We start from the raw sequence: 21,094 nt of genomic DNA on the forward strand, positions 1-21,094 counted from the left end.
GGACTCTGCTGCATATCGAATCAAGCACCTTCTCAACCAAAAGTCAGCCAACCACCAGGGGGCGAACGAAAGCACAGACTGTATGAGCGGCAACCTCGAATTGTGACAGAGTGAGACGTAATGTCGGGAGCGGAATGTCATATGTTTTTGTGCTTATTAATTTAAGTATTTCCAAAGATTTATCTTAAGCCCACAACAGTGATAAAATAAAACATTGCTTTAACATAAATTCTGAAAGAATAGATCACTTTAATCGCTATTACAGTTGGGTATGGGCAGGGGGTCTTATTTAGAAGATTCATAAAGAGACGCATATAATGTTTATTCATTCGTTTCGTATTTGTCCGAGTAACAAAGCAAAGGAATGATAAGCCGCTTCAGTCGAAAACTGAATTTTACTTCTCATTCCAAATTAAACGCAGGGTTGGCGCCTTTGGTCAGCTGCATGGAGTGAGATTTTCTGTTCTCTGTTCTGCACATATATTCACATGTATGTAAGTTTTATTACCTTGTAAATAGTCTGTAGGGTTTGCAAACTACCATAATGTTTTTGATGCAGCTAATTTTAAGTTCAGTATGGAATATACATTTACCATAAGATTTCCTGCGTGAGAGTTCCTCAGCACCACCTGATGGACCTCTTGCAGGGTCACATGACTCTGGGTCATCTGCCACATGTCGCTTTGCATGCCCTGCCTCTTCCACATCTGTGGGGGAGGGGATGGGGGGTGGGAGTGGAGGTCTAGTGAAGCAGAAGCAACTCAAAGCCTTCTGTAACTGCTCATCCTGGTCAGGGTTGCCAATATCTGAAAAACTTTAATTGCTAATTATCACTGCCCCCTCCTTGGGTGACACACTTTTCCCACATGTTAGCTGAGGGCTCCTTTAAGCCCTGAGACATATACCTTTTAGTTGCTTACTTTCTATTAGTGACCCAGACACAGGGACCATAAATGTTTGTATGTAGAAAACCCCAAAAGACTGTTGTGTCCGGTTTGTTAACTGTAGCTGCCCCCTACGTCCCTGGCTTGACCGCGGACTGGCCTTACCAGTGTCCTCTGTAGGGGCTGAGTTTCTTGCAGGTATAAACTTAGGCTTCCAACTGTGGCACCAAACATGTGGTACCAGAAAGTCATGCAGTAGCCTTGGGGGCCAGCAGGTGGCAGCAGAGGGGACTTCAGCTGGGCCACATCCCCTACTCTGCTTGGAGAGGAGCTCTCGACATATAGGTAATTCCCTATAGACCACATCAAATAAGGGCAAATGAGAAGTCAGCAATAATCCACTTAATAATCATGTATAAGCATGTAGTACAGGCTTCCCCCACTATCCAAAAGTGCAACGTTCCTATGACATCTTTTGTAACCCGAAATGGCGTAAAGTGAACAATCAATTACTATTGATTTATATGGTAAAAAGCTTCAAGCATTCCCAGACCAAAACATAACCTACGAAATCTTACCAAGTAACGCATAAAACCTAAAATAACAATAACATAATAAAAAGCAGCCTATGTATAGCAGAAGTAATGTATGTACAATGTAGCATAGCCTACAACACACCTATGCCTACAACACAGCCACAATGCAAGGTTTCTCAGTTAGCTGGGTTAATTTAGGTTATAAGTTATGATTGTCCAATAGGAATGCTCCTTACTTAATTTTGTATTGGAAAATCATGACCTCTAGCTTAAGTTATCCCAGCTATTGGAGATATGCAGTTTTGCGGAACATCCCATAGGCTATACGGTATAGCCTTAAATAGCAATAAAAAGTACAGTATAGTAAATACATAAACCAGTAACATTGTTGTTTATTATCATTATCAAGGATTATGTACCGTATATGATTATATATATGTGATATATTTTTATCCAACTGGCAGTTCAGTTAGCTTGTTTACACCAGGATAACCACAAACACGTGAGTGATGTGTTGCACTGTGACTTTAAAATGGCTACGATGTCACTAGGCAATAGGAATGTTTCAGCCCTATTAAATGCTTAAGGAGAATATGTGACAGATCCATTATACTCTTACAGGACTACCCTCATATATGCGGTCCGTCATTGACCAAAAGACATTATGCTGCGCAGACCTGTACCTATACCTATACCTGTACCTATAGAGTACCTATACCTATACCTGTACGTATACCTACACCTGTACCTATACAGTATCTATACCTATACCTTTATCTATACCTATACCTGTACCTATAGAGTACCTATACGTATACCTGTACATATACCTATACAGTACCTATACCTGTACATATACCTATACCTGTACCTATACAGTACCTATATCTATATTTGGCTCGCTGATAAACAAATGATAAAGGCTATTTTTGCTTTTCTTTCTATTTCATAAAAGTGAAAATCCTCTTCAGATTTCTTTCGATTACCGAAAACAGGGCTAAGTGGAGTAAAATGTGATACCTGTAATAAATCATGAATACAGGTAAATCATCAGACCTGCAGTTACTGAATGATGTACAGTACTGTGGCATAACATGTAATTTAAAATTAACTTTTTGTCACTAAACCTTAAGCCCTTCTGCTTAGTAATGGTGGACTGTAGCTTTCCTTCCCAAGGAACAATTACAATACTAGATGCTTTTATCCAAAGCCATTTACATTACAGGGAAGGTTTACAGTTTACCTGACTTCCTGGGGATTTGAACCCACAACCTTTGCATTGTTAGTATAATGTTCTACTTCTTGAGCGTCAACAGCTTAATGTGGAAATTTGTTTGTGGTAATGATGACGGGGAGCAGGTCTGAATCCCCCAGGCCCCGTAAGCCTATGAAAACTGTTTGTGGGGTAATTCCTATCCCTTACCTGCTCCTGTGAATTACTGTTCAAAATGTACTGCATTGTTTGACCAGAAGGTGGCGTGTTGGTTAACCACCTAGCCTGCAGTACATAAAATTGTAAGACATGGGATTTTCTTTACATCCAGATACTTAAGAGGTAACCAAACGATGGCCTTCAGCTGACCCAAGCCAGTGGTGTGGTCCCCCGCGGGTCCAGTGTTAGCGGTGACAGACGGTCCGGTCCAGCTCTGCCAGTCCAGGTCATCACTGGCTGCCTGGACCCAGCCGCAGGAGTGGTCCACAAAGGAGCAATTATGAGAGGAGGGGTCTGTGTTGGGGAGGGAGGCATTTCAACAGAAATAGGAGCTGTACCTGCCCATTGAAATATTATAGAAAATAAAGTCATTTAATTAATTTCCTTATTGCATCCGCTCAGTGGGTAACACCAGCTAGTTGGGAGTCCAGTCTGCATGGACTCGCTGGGTTTGCACTGCATTCCCCTCACAGTCCAAAAGACATACAGGTAGGTGAACTGGTGGTTCTGAATCACCCTGAGTGTGTTTTTATTTGGTCCAGGTATGCCTTACTTTGTGGGGACCAAATGTCTATTTTTTTTTTTACCTGATGGGGATCAATTTCCTGACTGCAAAAATCTGTGACTGCAATGAAAAAACTAAAAATGCAAAAACTCTTGTATTTTCTTTGGTTACTTATGGTTATGGTTAGGGCAGGGTAGGGGTTGAGGTTGTCATAGTTAGCATTAGCATTTTTCCCATAAAAATGAATGAGCGGTCCCCAGAAAGATATGATTACATGACTGTGTGTGTGTGTGTGTGTGTGCGGTTGCCTGGCATTGCTTCTTTATCCTTTTTTATCCTCTGTAGAGGACATCATGCCTTTGCTCATTCCTCTCACATTACACATGCGGCTCTATTAAGACCTGAGGGCAGTGAGGCCCTAAGATGACAGCACATATGTGGGGCTGCTAACTTCTGCTTCTTGTCAAATCAAAATCTGAATTCATATTAAAAAATGTTTTTTCCCTGGATCTCTTTTATCCTTCATGTTCCCATTTCTCACAGCATCAGGTATGTGATGAGGCTGCCACCTGGTGGCTGGTAGGATGCCTCGCAGTTATGGAAGGAGATGATCATTAACCCAAGGATAAAGAAGTTGCAGCACACTCCTATTTGTATCTGTAAGGCCGAAGTGGAGAGAGCGGAAACCGTTCTAATAGACAACTCATCAGCCAGGCGCACAAAAGACTGTACTTCTTGAGGAAGCTGAGGAAATTTGGTATGTCAACCAAACTGCACAGTACATTTCTGGAACAACCTTCCCCTCTCTGCAGGACATCTATGACAGCAGGGTCATCAAGAGGGTCCACAACATCATCAAAGACAACACACACCCCCAACACATCGTGTTCATACCCCTCCCCTCGGGAAGACGCTACAGGAGCATAAAGTTACGCACCACAATACTGACGAAAAGCTTTTTCCCTCAGGCAATCAGACTCTTGAACAATGTGAAAAGCTCAAGTTAATCTGACCCCATATTCATATCATATTCATATCCAACTCTTACTGTAAGTGATTTAGCACTGTGAACTTTATCCAGTGATTCTTCTATTTTTTATATATTTTTTATTTATTAGGCCACCCTGCCTCACCTACTCGGCCCCGGGGGCCCCCATGCTGCTGGGCTCCCAGGCACACAGGCCGTACTCGAAGCCGCACCTCCCGTTAGGGGAGGGGTTCACAGTGCTGTCCTTCTGTCAGAACACAGTAACAGTTTCAGCAAATATGACAAAGTTACTTCTGTAAAAGTTACTGACTGAACAATTAACTGCAAAATAACATCAAAATAATGTCATTCTTTAGATGCAATAGAATTAACATTACTCTGCCATTCTAGACAGTAAATATAATGGAGAGTGATTGGACACCACATTGTAAATGTCATATATTCATGCCAGATACTGTATTTGCTGTGAGCTTCTCAAAGGCTCCTACACCTGTGCTGCTGGTGTGTGTGAAGCCCTTCAGCGCTGAATGTGAAATTTCTCTTCGTATGAATGAAGTTACCATCGTGTAGCCTGATGGCATCTCAATGGGAGTCAGTGCCGTACTGGGGATCTCTGCATGTGGATGGAAGTTGTGTGTGTGTGTGTGTGTATGTGTGTGTATGTGTGTGTGTGTGTGTGTATGTGTGTGCACGGAGGACTAGTAATATCTGTATATTACTGAAGGAACAGAAATGTGTGTATATGTGTCTGTGAAGGAGAAGAAATGTGTGTTTGTCACAGTAACAGGACAGAACTCCACAGCTGTGTGATTCTGAAATAAAAAACGTCTGCCCTTGTGATATCTGATGGGTAAAATTTTGTCTTTGCATGTGTGTCACTGTTTGTACCAAACAAGCCACCAGCAGAGGCAGCAGCACAGAATGTGGAGCTCGTCACCAGAGGAAGGAGAGGGACGTCAAAGTAAGAATCCACCTTTCCACTGTATTCAGGGGTATATCTGTATTGCTGCAATGCCACTGTGAGTGTATTGTAGGACACATTGTGCCTGATAATCTTATTCCTAAATTGTAATCGTGAATTAAAGAAGAAACTTAACCAAAAATATAAAGTAAATCAGGATTCCTAAAAAAGAGATTATTTGCTTTTTTGGTCATTTGGAATCACATGCAGTGCATCATTGATGATCAGGCATGTAGTGAAATCAGAATCCTATCCTTATTAATCTTAAGAAGAAATAGAAAGGCTGAAGTCAGAATAACAAATCACCTTATTAACTGTCCATTCTCGCTGTTCCTAAATATGGTCATTTTTAAACTTTTATTTTAGAATATTTTTTTATCATATTAATGTTTTGTTGTACGTTAAATAATGACTGTACCCGTTACCCATATCTGACGTGTTGTGATAGGGACGTAGGGAACGCAGGGTCTCAAATGATGCGATCGACTGGAAGCGCGCAGTTACCTCAGGACGGCAGTAGGGGGCGGGCGCGGGGTTCTGCCGTCTTAAGTTAAACCGTATTTTTCTGTGAGAAGTAAAAATGTGTTACGCTTTATTTTTAATTACTTGTGAAATTGTTTATTTAGGTAGAAAACACTTGGTTTGCTTTTAATGATTCTTCTCCCGTGTTTTAACACTAACAGGAGTGAGAGAGACGCCGTTCGCTAATTAGCTTGTCGATTGTCAGGTAGAGTTAGAAGTTCACCATTTTAATTAAGAAATATTTATTCCTGCTTGTATTTTGATCATTCAATATAACGTGTTACTAATGTGATTCATTTATGTTATTTTGCTTTTTAACTCTATGGCTATGGGCAGTTATGTCTCCCGTCTTTTACATGGTTATAATATATACTGATTTAATCTAATTGTTTAGGTTCATTTACATTAAAGTGCATTTATATAATTGTATTATATGATTTATGTTAGGGGGCGGCATGGTGGTGCAGTGGTTAGCACTGTTGCCTCACACCTCTGGGACCCGGGTTCGAGTCTCCGCCTGGGTCACATGTGTGTGGAGTTTGCATGTTCTCCCCATGTCGTCGTGGGGTTTCCTCCGGGTACTCCGGTTTCCCCCCACAGTCCAAAAACATGCTGAGGCTAATTGGAGTCGCTAAATTGCCCATAGGTGTGCATGTGTGAGTGCATGGTGTGTGAGTGTGCCCTGCGATGGGCTGGCCCCCCATCCTGGGTTGTTCCCTGCCTCGTGCCCATTGCTTCCGGGATAGGCTCCGGACCCCCCGCGACCCAATAGGATAAGCGGTTTGGAAAATGGATGGATGGATGGATGATTTATGTTACTCATTCACCTCAGTTATGCTTTGAGCAGCGCTGAACCAGGACATTAATAGAACACAACAGGAAGCCTTTATTGTCAGTGTACATGTAGCAAATACAATATATAATAATATATTTAGACAAACATAAAATTTACATATAACGGGAGAGGAACCCCCCCCCCCAAAAAAAAAATAAAAAAAATCATCAGGATTACATTTTATTACATTTTAATCAGAGAGAAAAACTTCCTGTGTTTGTTCAGTTTGCCAAACCCATTTATTTTTGTCTAACATACGTCACACATCAGACAGAGTAAATAGGGTTATACTGGTCAAAAAGCAGAGATTTTACCTTTTTGCCGAGAAGCAGCGACATGTGACTCTGATAAGGTAAAAATGATTCCTCAAGCACACAGTGAGCTATCCCAGCATGCACAGCGACACGGGGGAGTTTGTATAAACAAAAAAACCAGGATAGAGGGGTTCAGTGAATGAGGAGGTGAAGCTGTACAGGGGGGTCAGTCCATCAGAGGAGACTCTGTAGAAGGACAGAGCACCAGCCCCCCAGTCCAGATACACTCCTACTCTGCGGGAGCCTGAGGGCTTTATGGGTATGACAGTCTGTTTATTATTGTGCCGGACAGAATATCTGTCAGGATTACAGCACAGACACCATGACTTGTCATTGGCTCCAAACCCACAGTCATCACCGTCTCCTTTCCTCCTGATTCCTTTATAAGTCACTCCTATCCAAGCTAAATCTCCACTCCATTCAGCCTCCCAGTAACAGCGACCAGTCAGACTCTCTCTGCATAGAACTTGGCTCCAGTAGTCAAATCTCTCTGGATGATCAGGATATGGCTGCTCTGCCCCCCATGACACCTTCCTGTTCCCCCCTGACAGAGACAGGCGGCTGTGTGCTGTGTTGGGGTCCAGCGTCAGCTGGCAGGAGTCTGTAGGCAAGAGGAAGAGCGATTAATCCCATGACGAAGCCCAGCATCTCCATCATTATCACTGTCACACCTCACACACTCACTAACACAGAACTCGCTCCAATACACACATTTTATTCCCAAAGTACTCATGTAGCCCCCCGAGTCTGCGGCGCTCCGTCTGCCCCCTGCGCTGTGAGACTCGCTGGGGACCACCCTGCACTTTAGCCGGCACTCTATTATTCTGTACGATACATGAAATATAAAAACAGCACAGCGTCCCCTAACGAAGCAAAAATTCAAGTATGTGAAATAGCTCAGGAAATGTTGGACTGCCGCGCGACGCCGGCGGGAAAACGCGCCGAAATGTCGCGCGTGCTAAACTAACAGACTTAATTACATGTAAACAACATTATAAACAGCATTCATCAAACACGTTAAATATGAAACTGTACCCCCAAAGAATACCACTACACGTTAATTTGTATTTATTTCAAATTAAGAACTTCCTTCAAACCATGTCGGACACATACCCACCTCCAGCATCGTTCAGTGCCGACTAATGATGTTTCGGTCGCGAACGAGCCGATCAAAAGACATTTTAATAAAGCAAAACGCCTCCGCGGCTCAGCGCTCCACGCTGCTCTGACTGTGACTGAAGTCAGTGTTAACGGCGTGCGAGCCGCGCGACCAATCACGTGATGAGGCAGACAAGGTTCATACCATCAGGTTAATCGTATAGAGGGGTGGAGGTGCGCGCGCTGACGGTATACAGGTGCAGACCGGGAGGGGAGGAGAGAAAGAGAGGGAGTGCGGTGCTCGAATAGTAGGCAAGATGAGTGATAGTCGGATACAGCCTGTGAATACATAATGTATTTCTACAGAAGTTTCCAGACTATTGTTTTTATTTAAGAAAGTAGCCATCTTTAAACCTAAACCAACCTTTTAAATAAAGAATGGAAAAAAGCACACATCACAATAATTGTGTGAATGTTACCATGAAGTAGTATTAATGATATTAAAAATAAAAACATGCTAACAAACTTACATTTCTGGACCCCTGGTCTGGTCCTGCACTCTCCACTGTGGTCCACACTACAGCAGAAGCAGAATGATATAGTACAGGTGGATCCATTTATTTAATTGTTGCATTTTCTCCACGTACACTGCAGGTGCAGACACACACTCTGTACTCACTTCAGATTCTCTAGTTTACATTTGGGATACTCCAGTAGAGCAGAGAGCAGCTTCACTCCTGAGTCTCCTGGGTGATTGTAGCTCAGGTCCAGTTCTCTCAGGTGTGAGGGGTTTGACCTCAGAGCTGAAGCCAGGAAAGAACAGCCTTCTTCTGTGACTCTACAGCCTGACAGCCTGCAGAGGGACAGACAAAATAGTTCCAGTAGATGAGATCACTTCACCAGTATGAGTATTACATTTAAGTAAATGTGACGACTCCAATAAATATTTCAATAATTACAGATTACAGTGTGGAATAAAGAGTAATACTGACTTCAGTATCTCCAGTTTACAGTGTGAATCTCCCAGTCCAGCAGAGAGCAGTTTCACCCCTGAATCCTGCAGGTCATTGTTACTCAGGTCCAGCTCACTCAGCTGAGAGGAGTTTGATCTGAGAGCTGAAGCCAAAACTTCACAGCATGTCTCTGTGAGTCTACAGCTGTCCAGCCTGGAAAAGGAAATGTGTTAGGACACAAATACATACAGCACACACAGGTATATCAAATAAAATATCAAAAGAAACAGTTTCATTTTTAAATACAATAAGTGAGGCAGCATATACTTCAAAAGGAACAAGACAATCCTCTGATGTTCCTCATGTTCCCGGTCATGAAGAATACAGTGAATACTTTCAAGTCAAAGCACAAATACCATGAAAAGTCTAGTGGATCAGGACTGGATCAATGTGCACAGATGAGGAGATTTTGCTGCAATACAGTTTCTCCTGTGAGTTTACTATGTCTTTGGCTATTTGCTGTACATTGTCATGTCATGCATTCAGAAATCCCGTTCTGTGTTGTCCTAAATATTTCAATAATTACAGTTTACAGTGTGGAATACCCAGTAATACTGACCTCAGTATCCCCAGTTTACAGTGAGGAATACCCAGTAATACTGACCTCAGTATCCCCAGTTTACAGTGTGGAAAACCCAGTAATACTGACCTCAGTATCTCCAGCTTACAGTGTGAATCCCCCAGTCCAGCAGAGAGCAGCTTCACCCCTGAATCCTGCAAGTCATTGTCACTCAGGTCCAGCTCTGTCAGCTGAGAGGAGTTTGATCTGAGAGCTGAAGCCAACATTTCACAGCATGTCTCTGTGAGTCTACAGCTGTTCAGCCTGGAAAAGGAAACATTTTAAGTTTATAATACTGACCTCAGTATCCCCAGTTCAGAATACCCACCCTTTTTGGAGTCCTTGGAAGGGGTGTTGGAGAGCGCTCCTCCTGGGGCCTCTCTTGTTCTGCTGGGGGACTTCAATGCTCACGTGGGCAACGACAGCGAGACCTGGAGGGGCGTGATTGGGAGGAACAGCCCCCCCGATCTGAACCCGAGCGGTGTTTTGTTATTGGACTTCTGTGCTCGTCACGGATTGTCCATAATGAACACCATGTTCAGGCATAAGGGTGTCCATATGTGCACTTGGCACCAGGACACGCTAGGCCGCAGTTCGATGATCGACTTTGTAGTCGTGTCGTCGGACTTGCGGCCGCATGTCTTGGACACTCGGGTGAAGAGAGGGGCGGAGCTGTCAACTGATCACTACCTGGTGGTGGGTTGGCTCCGCTGGTGGGGGAGGAAGCCGGCCAGGCCTGGCAGGCCCAAGCGTATAGTGAGGGTTTGCTGGGAACGTCTGGCAGAACCCCCTGTCAGGGAGAGTTTCAATTCCTACCTACCCAGAACTTCTCCCATATCCCGGGGGAGGCGGGGGACATTGAGTCCGAATGGGCCATGTTCCGTGCCTCCATTGTGGAGGTGGCTGACCGGAGCTGCGGCCGTAAGGTGGTCGGTGCCTGTCGCGGCGGCAATCCCCGAACCCGCTGGTGGACAGCGGTGGTAAGGGATGCCGTCAAGCTGAAGAAGGAGTCCTATCGGGCCTTTTTGGCCTGTGGGAGTCCAGAGGCAGCTGACAGCTACCGGCAGGCCTAGCGGGATGCGGCTTTGGCGGTTGCTGAGACAAAATCTCGGGCGTGGGAGGAGTTTGGCGAGGCCATGGAGAACGACTTCCGGACGGCTTCGAGGAGATTCTGGTCCACCATCCGGCTGCTCCGGGCGGGAAAGCGGTGCAGCATCAACACTATTTATGGTGGGGATGGTGCGCTGCTAACCTCGACTCGTGACGTCTTGGGTCGGTGGAAGGAATACTTCGAAGACCTCCTCAATCCCACCGACACGCCTTCCGATATGGAAGCAGAGTGTGGGGACTTGGGGGTGGACTCGCCTATTTCTGGGGCGGAGGTCACTGAGGTGGTCAAACAGTTCCTCGGTGGCCGGGCCCCGGGAGTGGATGAGATTCGCCCGGAGTTCCTTAAGGCTCTGGATGCTGTGGGGCTGTCCTGGCTGACACGCATCTGCGGCATCGCGTGGACATTGGGGGCAGTGCCTCAGGACTGGCAGACCGGGGTGGTGGTCCCCCTCTTTAAGAAAGGGGATCGGAGGGTGTGCTCCAACTATAGGGGGATCACACTCCTCAGCCTCCCTAGTAAGGTCTATTCTGGGGTCCTGGAGAGGAGGGTCCGCCGGATTGTTGAGCCTCGGATTCAGGAGGAGCAGTGTGGTTTTCGCCCTGGCCATGGAACAGTGGACCAGCTCTATACTCTCAGCAGGGTTTTGGAGGGTTCATGGGAGTTTGCCCAACCAGTCTACATGTGTTTTGTGGACTTGGAGAGGGCATTCGACCGTGTCCCTCGGGGAGTCCTGTGGGGAGTGCTCCGGGAGTATGTGGTTCCGGGCCCCCTTTTAACTGCGATTCGGTCCCTGTATGACCGGTGCCAGAGCCTGGTCCGCATGGGCGGCAATAAGTCAGACTTGTTTCCAGTGAGGGTTGGACTCCGTCAGGGCTGCCCTTTGTCACCGATTCTGTTCATAGCTTTAATGGACAGAATTTCTAGGCGCAGCCAGGGCGTTGAGGGTGTCCGGTTCGGTGACCTCAGGATTAGGTCTCTGCTTTTTGCGGATGATGTGGTTCTGTTGGCTTCATCGGACCATGGCCTTCAGCTCTCACTGGGGCAGTTCGCAGCCGAGTGTGAAGCGGTTGGGATGAGAATCAGCACCTCCAAATCCGAGACCATGGTTCTCAGCCGGAAAAGGGTAGAATGCTCTCTCCGGGTTGGAGATGGGGTCCTCCCCCAAGTGGAGGAGTTTAAGTATCTCGGGATCTTGTTCACGAGTGGGGGAACAATGGAGCGGGAGGTCGACAGGCGGATCGGTGCGGCGTCAGCAGTCATGCGGGCGCTGCATCGGTCTGTCATGGTGAAGAGAGAACCGAGCCAAAAGGCGAAGCTCTCGATTTACCAGTCGATCTACGTTCCTACCCTCACCTATGGTCATGAGCTATGGGTAGTGACCAAAAGAACGACATCGCGGGTGCAAGCGGCCGAAATGAGTTTCCTCCGCAGGGTGGCTGGACTCTCCCTTAGAGATAGGGTGAGGAGTTCAGTCATTCGGGAGGGACTCAGAATAGAGCCGCTGCTCCTCCGCATCGAGAGGAGCCAGATGAGGTGGCTCGGGCATCTGATCCGGATGCCTCCGGGTCGCCTCCCTGGGGAGGTGTTCCGGGCATGTCCCAATGGGAGGAGGCCCCGGGGAAGACCCAGGACACGCTGGAGAGACTATGTCTCCCGGCTGGCCTGGGAACGCCTCGGGGTCCCCCCAGAGGAGCTAGAAGAAGTGGCCGGGGAGAGGGAAGTCTGGGCTTCCCTGTTGAGACTGCTGCACCCGCGACCCGACCCCGGATGAGCGGAGGAGAATGGATGGATGGATGGATGGATGAATACCCAGTAATACTGACCTCAGTATCCCCAGTTTACAATGTGGAATACCCAGTAATACTGACCTCAGTATCCCCAGTTTACAATGTGGAATACCCAGTAATACTGACCTCAGTATCCCCAGTTTACAGTGTGGAATACCCAGTAATACTGACCTCAGTATCCCCAGTTTACAGTGTGAATCCCCCAGTCCAGCAGAGAGCAGTTTAACCCCTGAATCCTGCAGGTCATTGTTACTCAGGTCCAGCTCACTCAGCTGAGAGGAGTTTGATCTGAGAGCTGAAGCCAAATCTTCACAGCATGTCTCTGTGAGTCTACAGCTGTCCAGCCTGGAAAAGGAAATGTGTTAAGACACAAATACATACAGCACACACAGGTATATCAAATAAAATATCAAAATAAACATTTTTGATTTAAAATACAAGTGATGAAGTATATACTTACTCAGATGAACAGATTTTGGTACGATATAGCTTCTTCTGTGAGTTTACAGTGTATTTTCTCTATTTGTTGTACATTTTCTTAAGTCATTCATTCCCAAATCCTGTTCTGTATTGTCTTACAGAGCCAGTTTGAATAAGGGCATGAGAGTGAACATGCTGTAAAATCTATTCATTACCTGCGATATTTAAATATATCAGATATTTTGTTGTTTCCCTGTCCTAGTCAGCAACACAAATAGATTTTTCCTGAGACTCTTCAGCCAAGAGGAACCCGCATTTTAATGACCTTACAAGGTGAGTGTCACGATCGGGTACGAGCAGGCAGGCGATCGTGCGGGAAAGCAGGCAAGCAGGAAGCAGGAAGCAGGAAGGCAGAATACGGGGCAAAACGGGAGTTTAATTAAGGAGACGGGGACCGGGAAACAGCTCACGCGTACAAACATCAATGACGGACCAGGGAAACCGGGAAGACCAGGACTTAAATACACAAAGACTAATCAAAGTAACTAGACACAGCTGGGTACAATCGGGAGAAAACACGTGGGTAATCAGGGGGCGTGGCACACACGAGGAGCGGACGAGCCGGGCATGACAGTGAGTTACCCTGGGACTCTGTAATATCTGCATCAGTTTTTTCATAAAGCTCTGAGCAGCGCTGGGGCTCAGTGATCAGCACTACAGCCGACCCAGGGGTTCTAGGGTTTTGGGTTCAGTTCCTGCCTAGCATATGTGTGTGTGTGTGTGTGTGTGTGTGTGTGTGTCTATGTGGGATTTGAATGTCAAGAAGGGCTTTTTTTAATTATTATTTCTTTATATGACTTTGGAATTGCTGACACCATGACTGAAATCCTTATTTTCTGTACCTGAGAACCTGTTGAATTTCCAAAATACTAATCAGACAATTATCAGTCCTGTCAGATGGGGATGAAATACTGATTCTTTATTCATCTCCCTGGTAAAATAGTGCTGTCGCCTCTCTGATCTTGCTATATCTGACACACATACAGGTCAGAGCACAGGGTTGGCCAGCATCCAGCCCCCTGAAGCTGGGGGGTAAGGGCCTTGCTCAAGGGCCCAAAACCAGCATCACTCTGCCGGTGAGGTATTTAACCCAGTGATCTTCTGACCACAGGCACAGAGTCCGAACCCACTGGACCACACACCACACCAAGAATGTTAAAAGATATATATATCCTGCAGTATGCAAAAATTAAAAAGAATTCCTAGGTGGTCTTTATAAATACACTCTAATTGTTTTGATAAAAGCAGTATCATGAATAACATCTGTACATATTTAGCAACAGACGGATGTAAGATCACTTACAGAGCTGTCCTAGATTTCTTGATCACAGCCAGCAGCCTCTGAAGACCTTCATCTGATCTGATGTATTTCTTTAGATCAAACACATCCAGCTCCTTATCTGACATCAGTAACACAAAGGCCAGAGCTGACCACTGTGCAGGTGAGAGGTCTGCTGCTGAAAGGCTTCCTGAACTCAGGTATCTTTGTACTTCCTCTGTTAGAGAATTGTCACCCAGTTCATTCAGACAGTGGAACAGGTTGATGGTCCTTTCTGCAGATAAATTCTTCTGTATTTTCTCCTTGATGTATTGGGTTGTTTCCTTAATCTTATGTGAACTGGTTCTTGTCTGGCCCAGTAGCCTTTTTAACAGACTCTTACTGGAGTCTGTTGAGAGGCCAAGGAGGAAGCGGAGGTAGAGGTCCAAGTGTCCATTCTTGCTCCTTAATGACTCATCCACTGCAGTCTTCAGCAGGTCAGCTGATGAGTTTGACAGAAACACGTATAAAGCAGCGAGATATTCCTGGATACTCAGATGCACAAAGCAGTACACCTTCTCCTGGTACAACCCATACTCCTCTTTAAAGACTTCTGTGCACACTCCAGAGTAAACTGCAGCCTCTGTGACATCAATGCCATTCTCTGTCAGATCTTGTTTATAAAATATGAGATTGCCTTTCTCAAGGTTATGAAAAGCCAGTTTACCAAGTTTTAAAAGGAATTTCTTCCAAGATTTAGTGTAATTAAGCTTAATTTTATGTTTTTCCATATACTTCTCTTTTTTTAAACTCCCCTGAAAGATCAGGAAGTGTGTGTACATTTCAGTCAGAGTCCTTGGAATTTCTCCAATGTCAGACTCACTAAAAAGACTCTCAAGAACAGTGGCTGAAATCCAGCAGAACACAGGTATGTGGCACATGATGAAGAGGCTCCTTGATGATTTCACATGTGTGATAATCCTGCTGGCCAGGCTCTGATTATTAAATCTCTTCCTGAAATATTCCTCCTTCTGGGCATCATTGAAACCTCGTATCTCTGTCACCTGGTGGACACACTCAGGAGGTATCTGATTGGCTGCTGCAGGCCGGGTGGTTATCCAGAGGAGAGCGGATGGGAGCAGATTCCCCTTAATGAGGTTAGTCAACAGCACATACAGTGACGTTTTTTTTGTTACATCAAACCAACTCTCATTGTTCTGAAAATCTAGAGGAAGGCGACACTCATCCAGACCATCAAAGATCAATAAAACTTTGTACCTAAACAGCTCAGTAGATTTAAATGATTTCAGTTCTGGGTCAAAGTGGTGAAGCAGATCAATCAGACTGTATTCATCCTTAATCAAATTCAGGTCCCGGAAAGGAAGAGCAAATATGAAGTGAATGTCCTGGTTTGCTTCTCCTTCTGCCCAGTCAAGAATAAATTTCTGCACAGAGACTGTTTTCCCGATACCTGCCACCCCTTTAGTGAGTACAGTTCTGATAGGTGTCTCACACCCACAAAAGGGTTTAAATATATCATTGCACTTGACTGTAGTATCTTCTATTCCCCTTTTCTTGGATGCTGCTTCAATCTGTCTCACTTCATGTTCATCATTGACTCCTCCAGCTCCCCCTTCAGTTATGTAGAGTTCTGTGTAAATCTCTTTGAGAAGTGTTGGCTGTCCTTCCTTAGCTTTCCCTTCAAATACACACTCAAATTTTTGCTTCAGATTACATTTGATTCTACGTTGACATTGCAACAGAAGATACCCTGAAATGTAATGAGAAAAAAATGCAAAAAGCTGCTTAATCCCAACTGGGGTCATGGGGAGACTGGAACCCATCCTGGAAACAGGCAGGAACCAACCCTGGGCAGCACAACACACCACAGGGACACACACTCACATGCACACAACTAGAGGGCCAATTAGACACACCAATCAACTTATCCTGCATGGTTGTGGACTGTGGGAGGAAACCTGAGACCCCAGTGAAAACCCACGTGACCAAACCCAGGACCTTCTCACTGTGAGGCAGCCGCGCTAACCACTACATCACCACACCACCCCTCTTTTTTAAACCCAAATATGGGAAATTAAATATAATTACATCAAATGACAAACTGAAATTTAATACACATTTTTTCATAAACTATTCTCTGGCAAATCAAACACATACTGAATGAGGTACAGCTCTTACTCTTCTCCAGCATGTCCGCGAGATCATTTTGCTCCATGGTCCTCAGGATGTACAGTGTGATCTTCAGAGCTCCCTCTCTACCACAGATCTTCTGCATCTGACCATCACTGTCCAGGTCATTGTCCTCCTCCAGCTGAGGCTCAGAGCATTCTGGGTCATTCTGATCCAGGTACCTTTGGAATTTCATCAGCTCATCCTTCAGAAATATTTGAGCTTTTTTCTCCAATAACTGAAATGAACAGTTACAGTTTAATTATTATCACTCCTGGCATCATATCATTTTATTATTTCATTTGTGAATTGGTTGTAAGTATCATCCCTTTGAAAGAATCAACTACTTATCTGTAGAGGATGTATGTGAATTTAGATGAAAGTTTAGAAAATATACTTCAGTAATAAATGCACCTTGAAGATGGACGATAAGTCTCCCATATGTGGGTGTGAATTACACCTTTTCACTCGGCCCCTGCGAATAAAACACAAATATCCATCCATTAATCCATCCTTCCATCCACCACTTATCCTGGTTTGGGGGTGGGGCAGAGAGCAGAAGTCCTAGGATACGGGTTCACACTGGTGGTGGTGGGGGGGGGGGATTCTGGTCTATCACTGGGCAAAGACACACAGAGGCTGTCATATGTCATGGGGAATTTAGAAAGTAGCCTAAACACGTGTTTTTGGACGGCAGGAGGAAACCCATGTGATAGAGGGAGAGCGTGCAGCTGCAGACAGACAGGGGGCTCAGCCTCCAACACTGGGGGGGTGAAGCCACAGCGCTGCCCTCTGTGCCGATGCTAAAATAGGCAGTTTATGGAAAGACAAAGGTCCTGCACTGACACTGACCACCACTGCTGCTGCTTGGGGGAATAATAACCTACATTTGTATTTAAATAGATGTAACTGCCATCCACATTCTGAGCTTATTTCATTAGGGTGGCTTCCTGACATCAGCTTGCCTATGACAGTATAAGAGAAGCAGTGACATCTAGCGGCAGCACAGAGAGACAGCAAGTAGCAGCCAGGAGAGACGGTTTGGCATGTAGCTCCCAGTTACTCAATGACATTCAGGGGTTACTTCTTGTAAAGTGATTAAGATGATTTCACACAGATGTCGACTTAATTGGAATAACTATTTCGAGACGGAATGTGTGGGCTCCTCAGCTGATGTCGACTTTTTTTTTGTAACAAACCACGTGAATGAAATGTCTACTCCAAACCATTTATATAAACATTTTAGATAAAATAGTATATTGTATAATAATACAGCTTAAATTTGGCCAATCGACCCATCTTCCCCCCACCCTGATCGGTAGGTTTTATTACTGGCTATGGGTCTAATGATACGGTCTATTCACGGTTAGTTTCAATAGAAGATTCAGGGCTCACGGCTCAATACGCTCCCAGTGTATTAAACAAATTATGACTGTAAACAGACTAAGATCTCGCTGCTTTTATTCTGTCTCCTTGGGCACGTATATTTACAAAGAAGCTGTTTTCAGACTATTTCTTATTTTGCATTGTTTCCCTTATTCTGTTGAACAGCGCAAAATGCAAAAACAAAACCTGAAAGCAAACCAATTATGCCTATTGCGCCCTCTTGCGATAACATTAATAAGTGACTTTGTGCCACAGTACATTGTTACACACCTACAATGCTTATCATATGTTTAATGCGTATTATCCTATCGTTTAATAGCGAACATCGAGCCAGACACCCCACACTGCTGACATCCCGCACTTTCATTAGCATGTTTTTGATGTCCCATCGTGTTAAATTCCCTCTCGTTCTCTTTCGGCTTTAAAGAAGAGCTGGAATTGCCCACATAGGAGCCCCTACCCACGTCAGCCCAGGGCCCCCAAAGAAGGTAATCCACTCTGCAGCAACTGCCTTTTAATTCAGCACATTTTATTTCCCATCCCCTGCTTATTAAAAAAATTTCATAAAAGAAAGAAGGATTAAGGGGGCGGCATGGTGGTGCAGTGGTTAGCACTGTTGCCTAACACCTCTGGGACCCGGGTTCGAATCTCCGCCTGGGTCACATGTGTGCGGAGTTTGCACGTTCTCCCCATGTCATTGTGGGGTTTCCTCCGGGTACTCCAGTTTCCTCCCACAGTCCACAAACATGCTGAGGCTAATTGGAGTCGCTAAATTCCCCATAGGTGTGCATGTGTGAGTGAATGGTGTGTGAGTATGCCCTGCGATGGGCTGGCCCCCCATCCTGGGTAGTTCCCTGCCTCGTGCCCATTGCTTCCAGGATAGGCTCCGGACCCCCCGCAACCCAGCAGAATAAGCGGTTTAGAAAATGGATGGATGGATGTTTAGTAAATTCATTTACGAGTTAAAATGCCAAACCTCGCGAGAATGAGCCGCTGCGTTCAGTGAACTGCGTAATTAAACTTTTTATTCTTTCTCTTTCATGGATGGTACAGGGAGCAGACGTATTGCATGGCGCTCGGTAAATTGTGTTAAACTTCATATATATTCATGAAGGAAGGTAGCACCAGTGATTAGAGGGACTTTAAAGGCACCAGCTTCGTTTCATGACAAGCAGCCAACGAAGTATTTGCTTTATTTCATTTTGTAGTTCTCATTTATCTTAATGTTATGCATCATGTCTATCATCGATGTATTTATATTATGTTTTATTTAAAAAATGTAGTTCTTACGGGGTGAAGTGTGCTGGCGTACCGTGTGCTGACCTGATGGCGAAACGGTGGATTCGTCAGCCGAATGAGCCACGTCCAAGTAATAAACGCCCGTTTTTTAAAGAACCGACCTGTGCCTGTGTTGTCATGAAGAGAGCTACAGCGACTATATTTCTAGATGATTTGTTCATGATTTGTGCTACAGTAGGAACTGAGGTGAGTTTACCCTCAAGTAAAGTGTCATCGTAAAATCTTACCTGGCAATATAAAATATCTTTATATTATTCCAGGATCTTATTCCTGTGCAGCAAGAAATTGAAGGAGAGGGTACAGACAGGGTGGAGTGGGTGGGGAAGAGTGGCAGGAGTGATGTGTAACAGAAGGGTGTCTGCAGGGGGTGTCTCATCTTTATTTAAATGCACATTTACCTTTGATCTGATGGAAATGGTCCCTCACTGAAGCCGATTGGTTCCTGCATTGACCTGTCACTCTTCATGGAAACACAGCTGGGTACAGGTGAGCCTGCTCTCTCCATCAGGACACTGTGGACAATGGGAGGAAAATCCTCATTATTTAAACAAGATTAAGATGGTTTGGGCCTGTGCAGAGGAGAGAGGCCAGGCAAGGGGAGAAGAGGAAGAGCAACGAGAAAGTATGTGGATGTGGGGAGGGAGGACATGTGGGTGGTTGGAGAGATAGAAGAAGATGCAGAGGACTGAGGGAGAAGGAGACAGATGATCCATTGTGGTGACGCCGAATGGGAACTGTGGAGAGCAATATCTATAGGGGAACAAGGACACGTAGGGAGGCTCTGTGTGTACCAAAGTTAGTCTTGACGCAGGCTGTGGTGGCAGCTGCTAGGATAACGTACCGAATAACATGGTGTACCAGATAAGGTGAAATTGCCAGAAAGTGGAAAAGTACGGACAGGGGCGGAGGCTGCTTGTAGAAGGGTATAAGACACACATGAATAGTCAGGAAGTCGAACTCTGTTGGGATACGGTGTATCACAGACTTCCCAGATATGTTGGAATAAATGGAATAAAAGGTTATTGGACAACTCATCCACGTCTCCGGGTGATCTCTTCTCATCTGGGGACCCGGTGGAGTCGGCGTACTCCAACAGAACAGATGGAAGCCGAAGAAGAAGAAGCCTGGTCCATTAAACATATTGAAACTGAAGCCTCAATCTGAGCAAATCTAATGAATCCATAAGGATGCATTTATGTTTTATCAAAGCAGAAACGTCCATCCCAGAAGAGGACAATCTATTGTCCAGTCCTCCTTAATCGATATACCGCAGTGCGCAAGTGAGCCTGCTTTTCTCCAGCTTTATGCTGAGGATTGATATTTACAACATACTTTTCAATTAATTAACTTCCCATTCCAGCTCGCAGAAAGTCCGTTTTTACAGTAATCTGCATCCCTTTACCTCAGGTGTAATTTATATAGAATACAGTCAGAACTTCTGTTTAAATTCTCAAAGACAATGGGATTTGAAAAAGTAAAACAATGATATATTATTATAAAGCTTTTCCTCATAGCTTGTGTGAGCCTGTACGCCTTTTGACTGAGAATCTTAATGTTATAAACAGTGTTAGTTTAAATGCACATTTACCGATGAGCTGATGGAGAAGGTCCCTCACTGAGAGTGACTGGTTCCATCATTGACTTGTCACTCTTCATGGAAACACAGCTGGGTCCACGTGAGTTTGCTCTCTTCAACAGGACACTGTGGACAGTGACAGGAAAGACCCTCAATATATAAATATAATTCATATGAGGACAGCATCACATTAAACCTTCAGCTGTCTAGCCTCCTGCTCTGCCTTCCTGTACTTTGATATGCTGTGAAGCTCTTGATGCAAACATAATTGTATACAGTTAGCTTTAATGTGAAATAAATTGTCTCATCTGAAATTAAGATTCCAATATGAAACATTTAGTATCAGTCTTGCAACCTCTG

At 44.9% G+C, this 21,094-nt stretch overlaps 1 protein-coding gene across 1 annotated transcript in view; it reads right to left on the minus strand.

Annotated features, from left to right (window-relative positions):
• Positions 1 to 21,094, minus strand: part of LOC125739964 (uncharacterized) — a 262,341-nt gene that overhangs the window by 116,334 nt on the left and 124,913 nt on the right. Inside the window, exon 17 of the mRNA XM_049010568.1 lies at positions 20,747 to 20,860. Within this exon, the coding sequence (XP_048866525.1) occupies positions 20,747 to 20,860 (114 nt within the window). The remainder of the gene's footprint in view (positions 1 to 20,746; positions 20,861 to 21,094) is intronic.

This window comes from Brienomyrus brachyistius, chromosome 4, assembly GCF_023856365.1.
Source record: "Brienomyrus brachyistius isolate T26 chromosome 4, BBRACH_0.4, whole genome shotgun sequence".
Classification (NCBI taxonomy): domain Eukaryota; kingdom Metazoa; phylum Chordata; class Actinopteri; order Osteoglossiformes; family Mormyridae; genus Brienomyrus; species Brienomyrus brachyistius.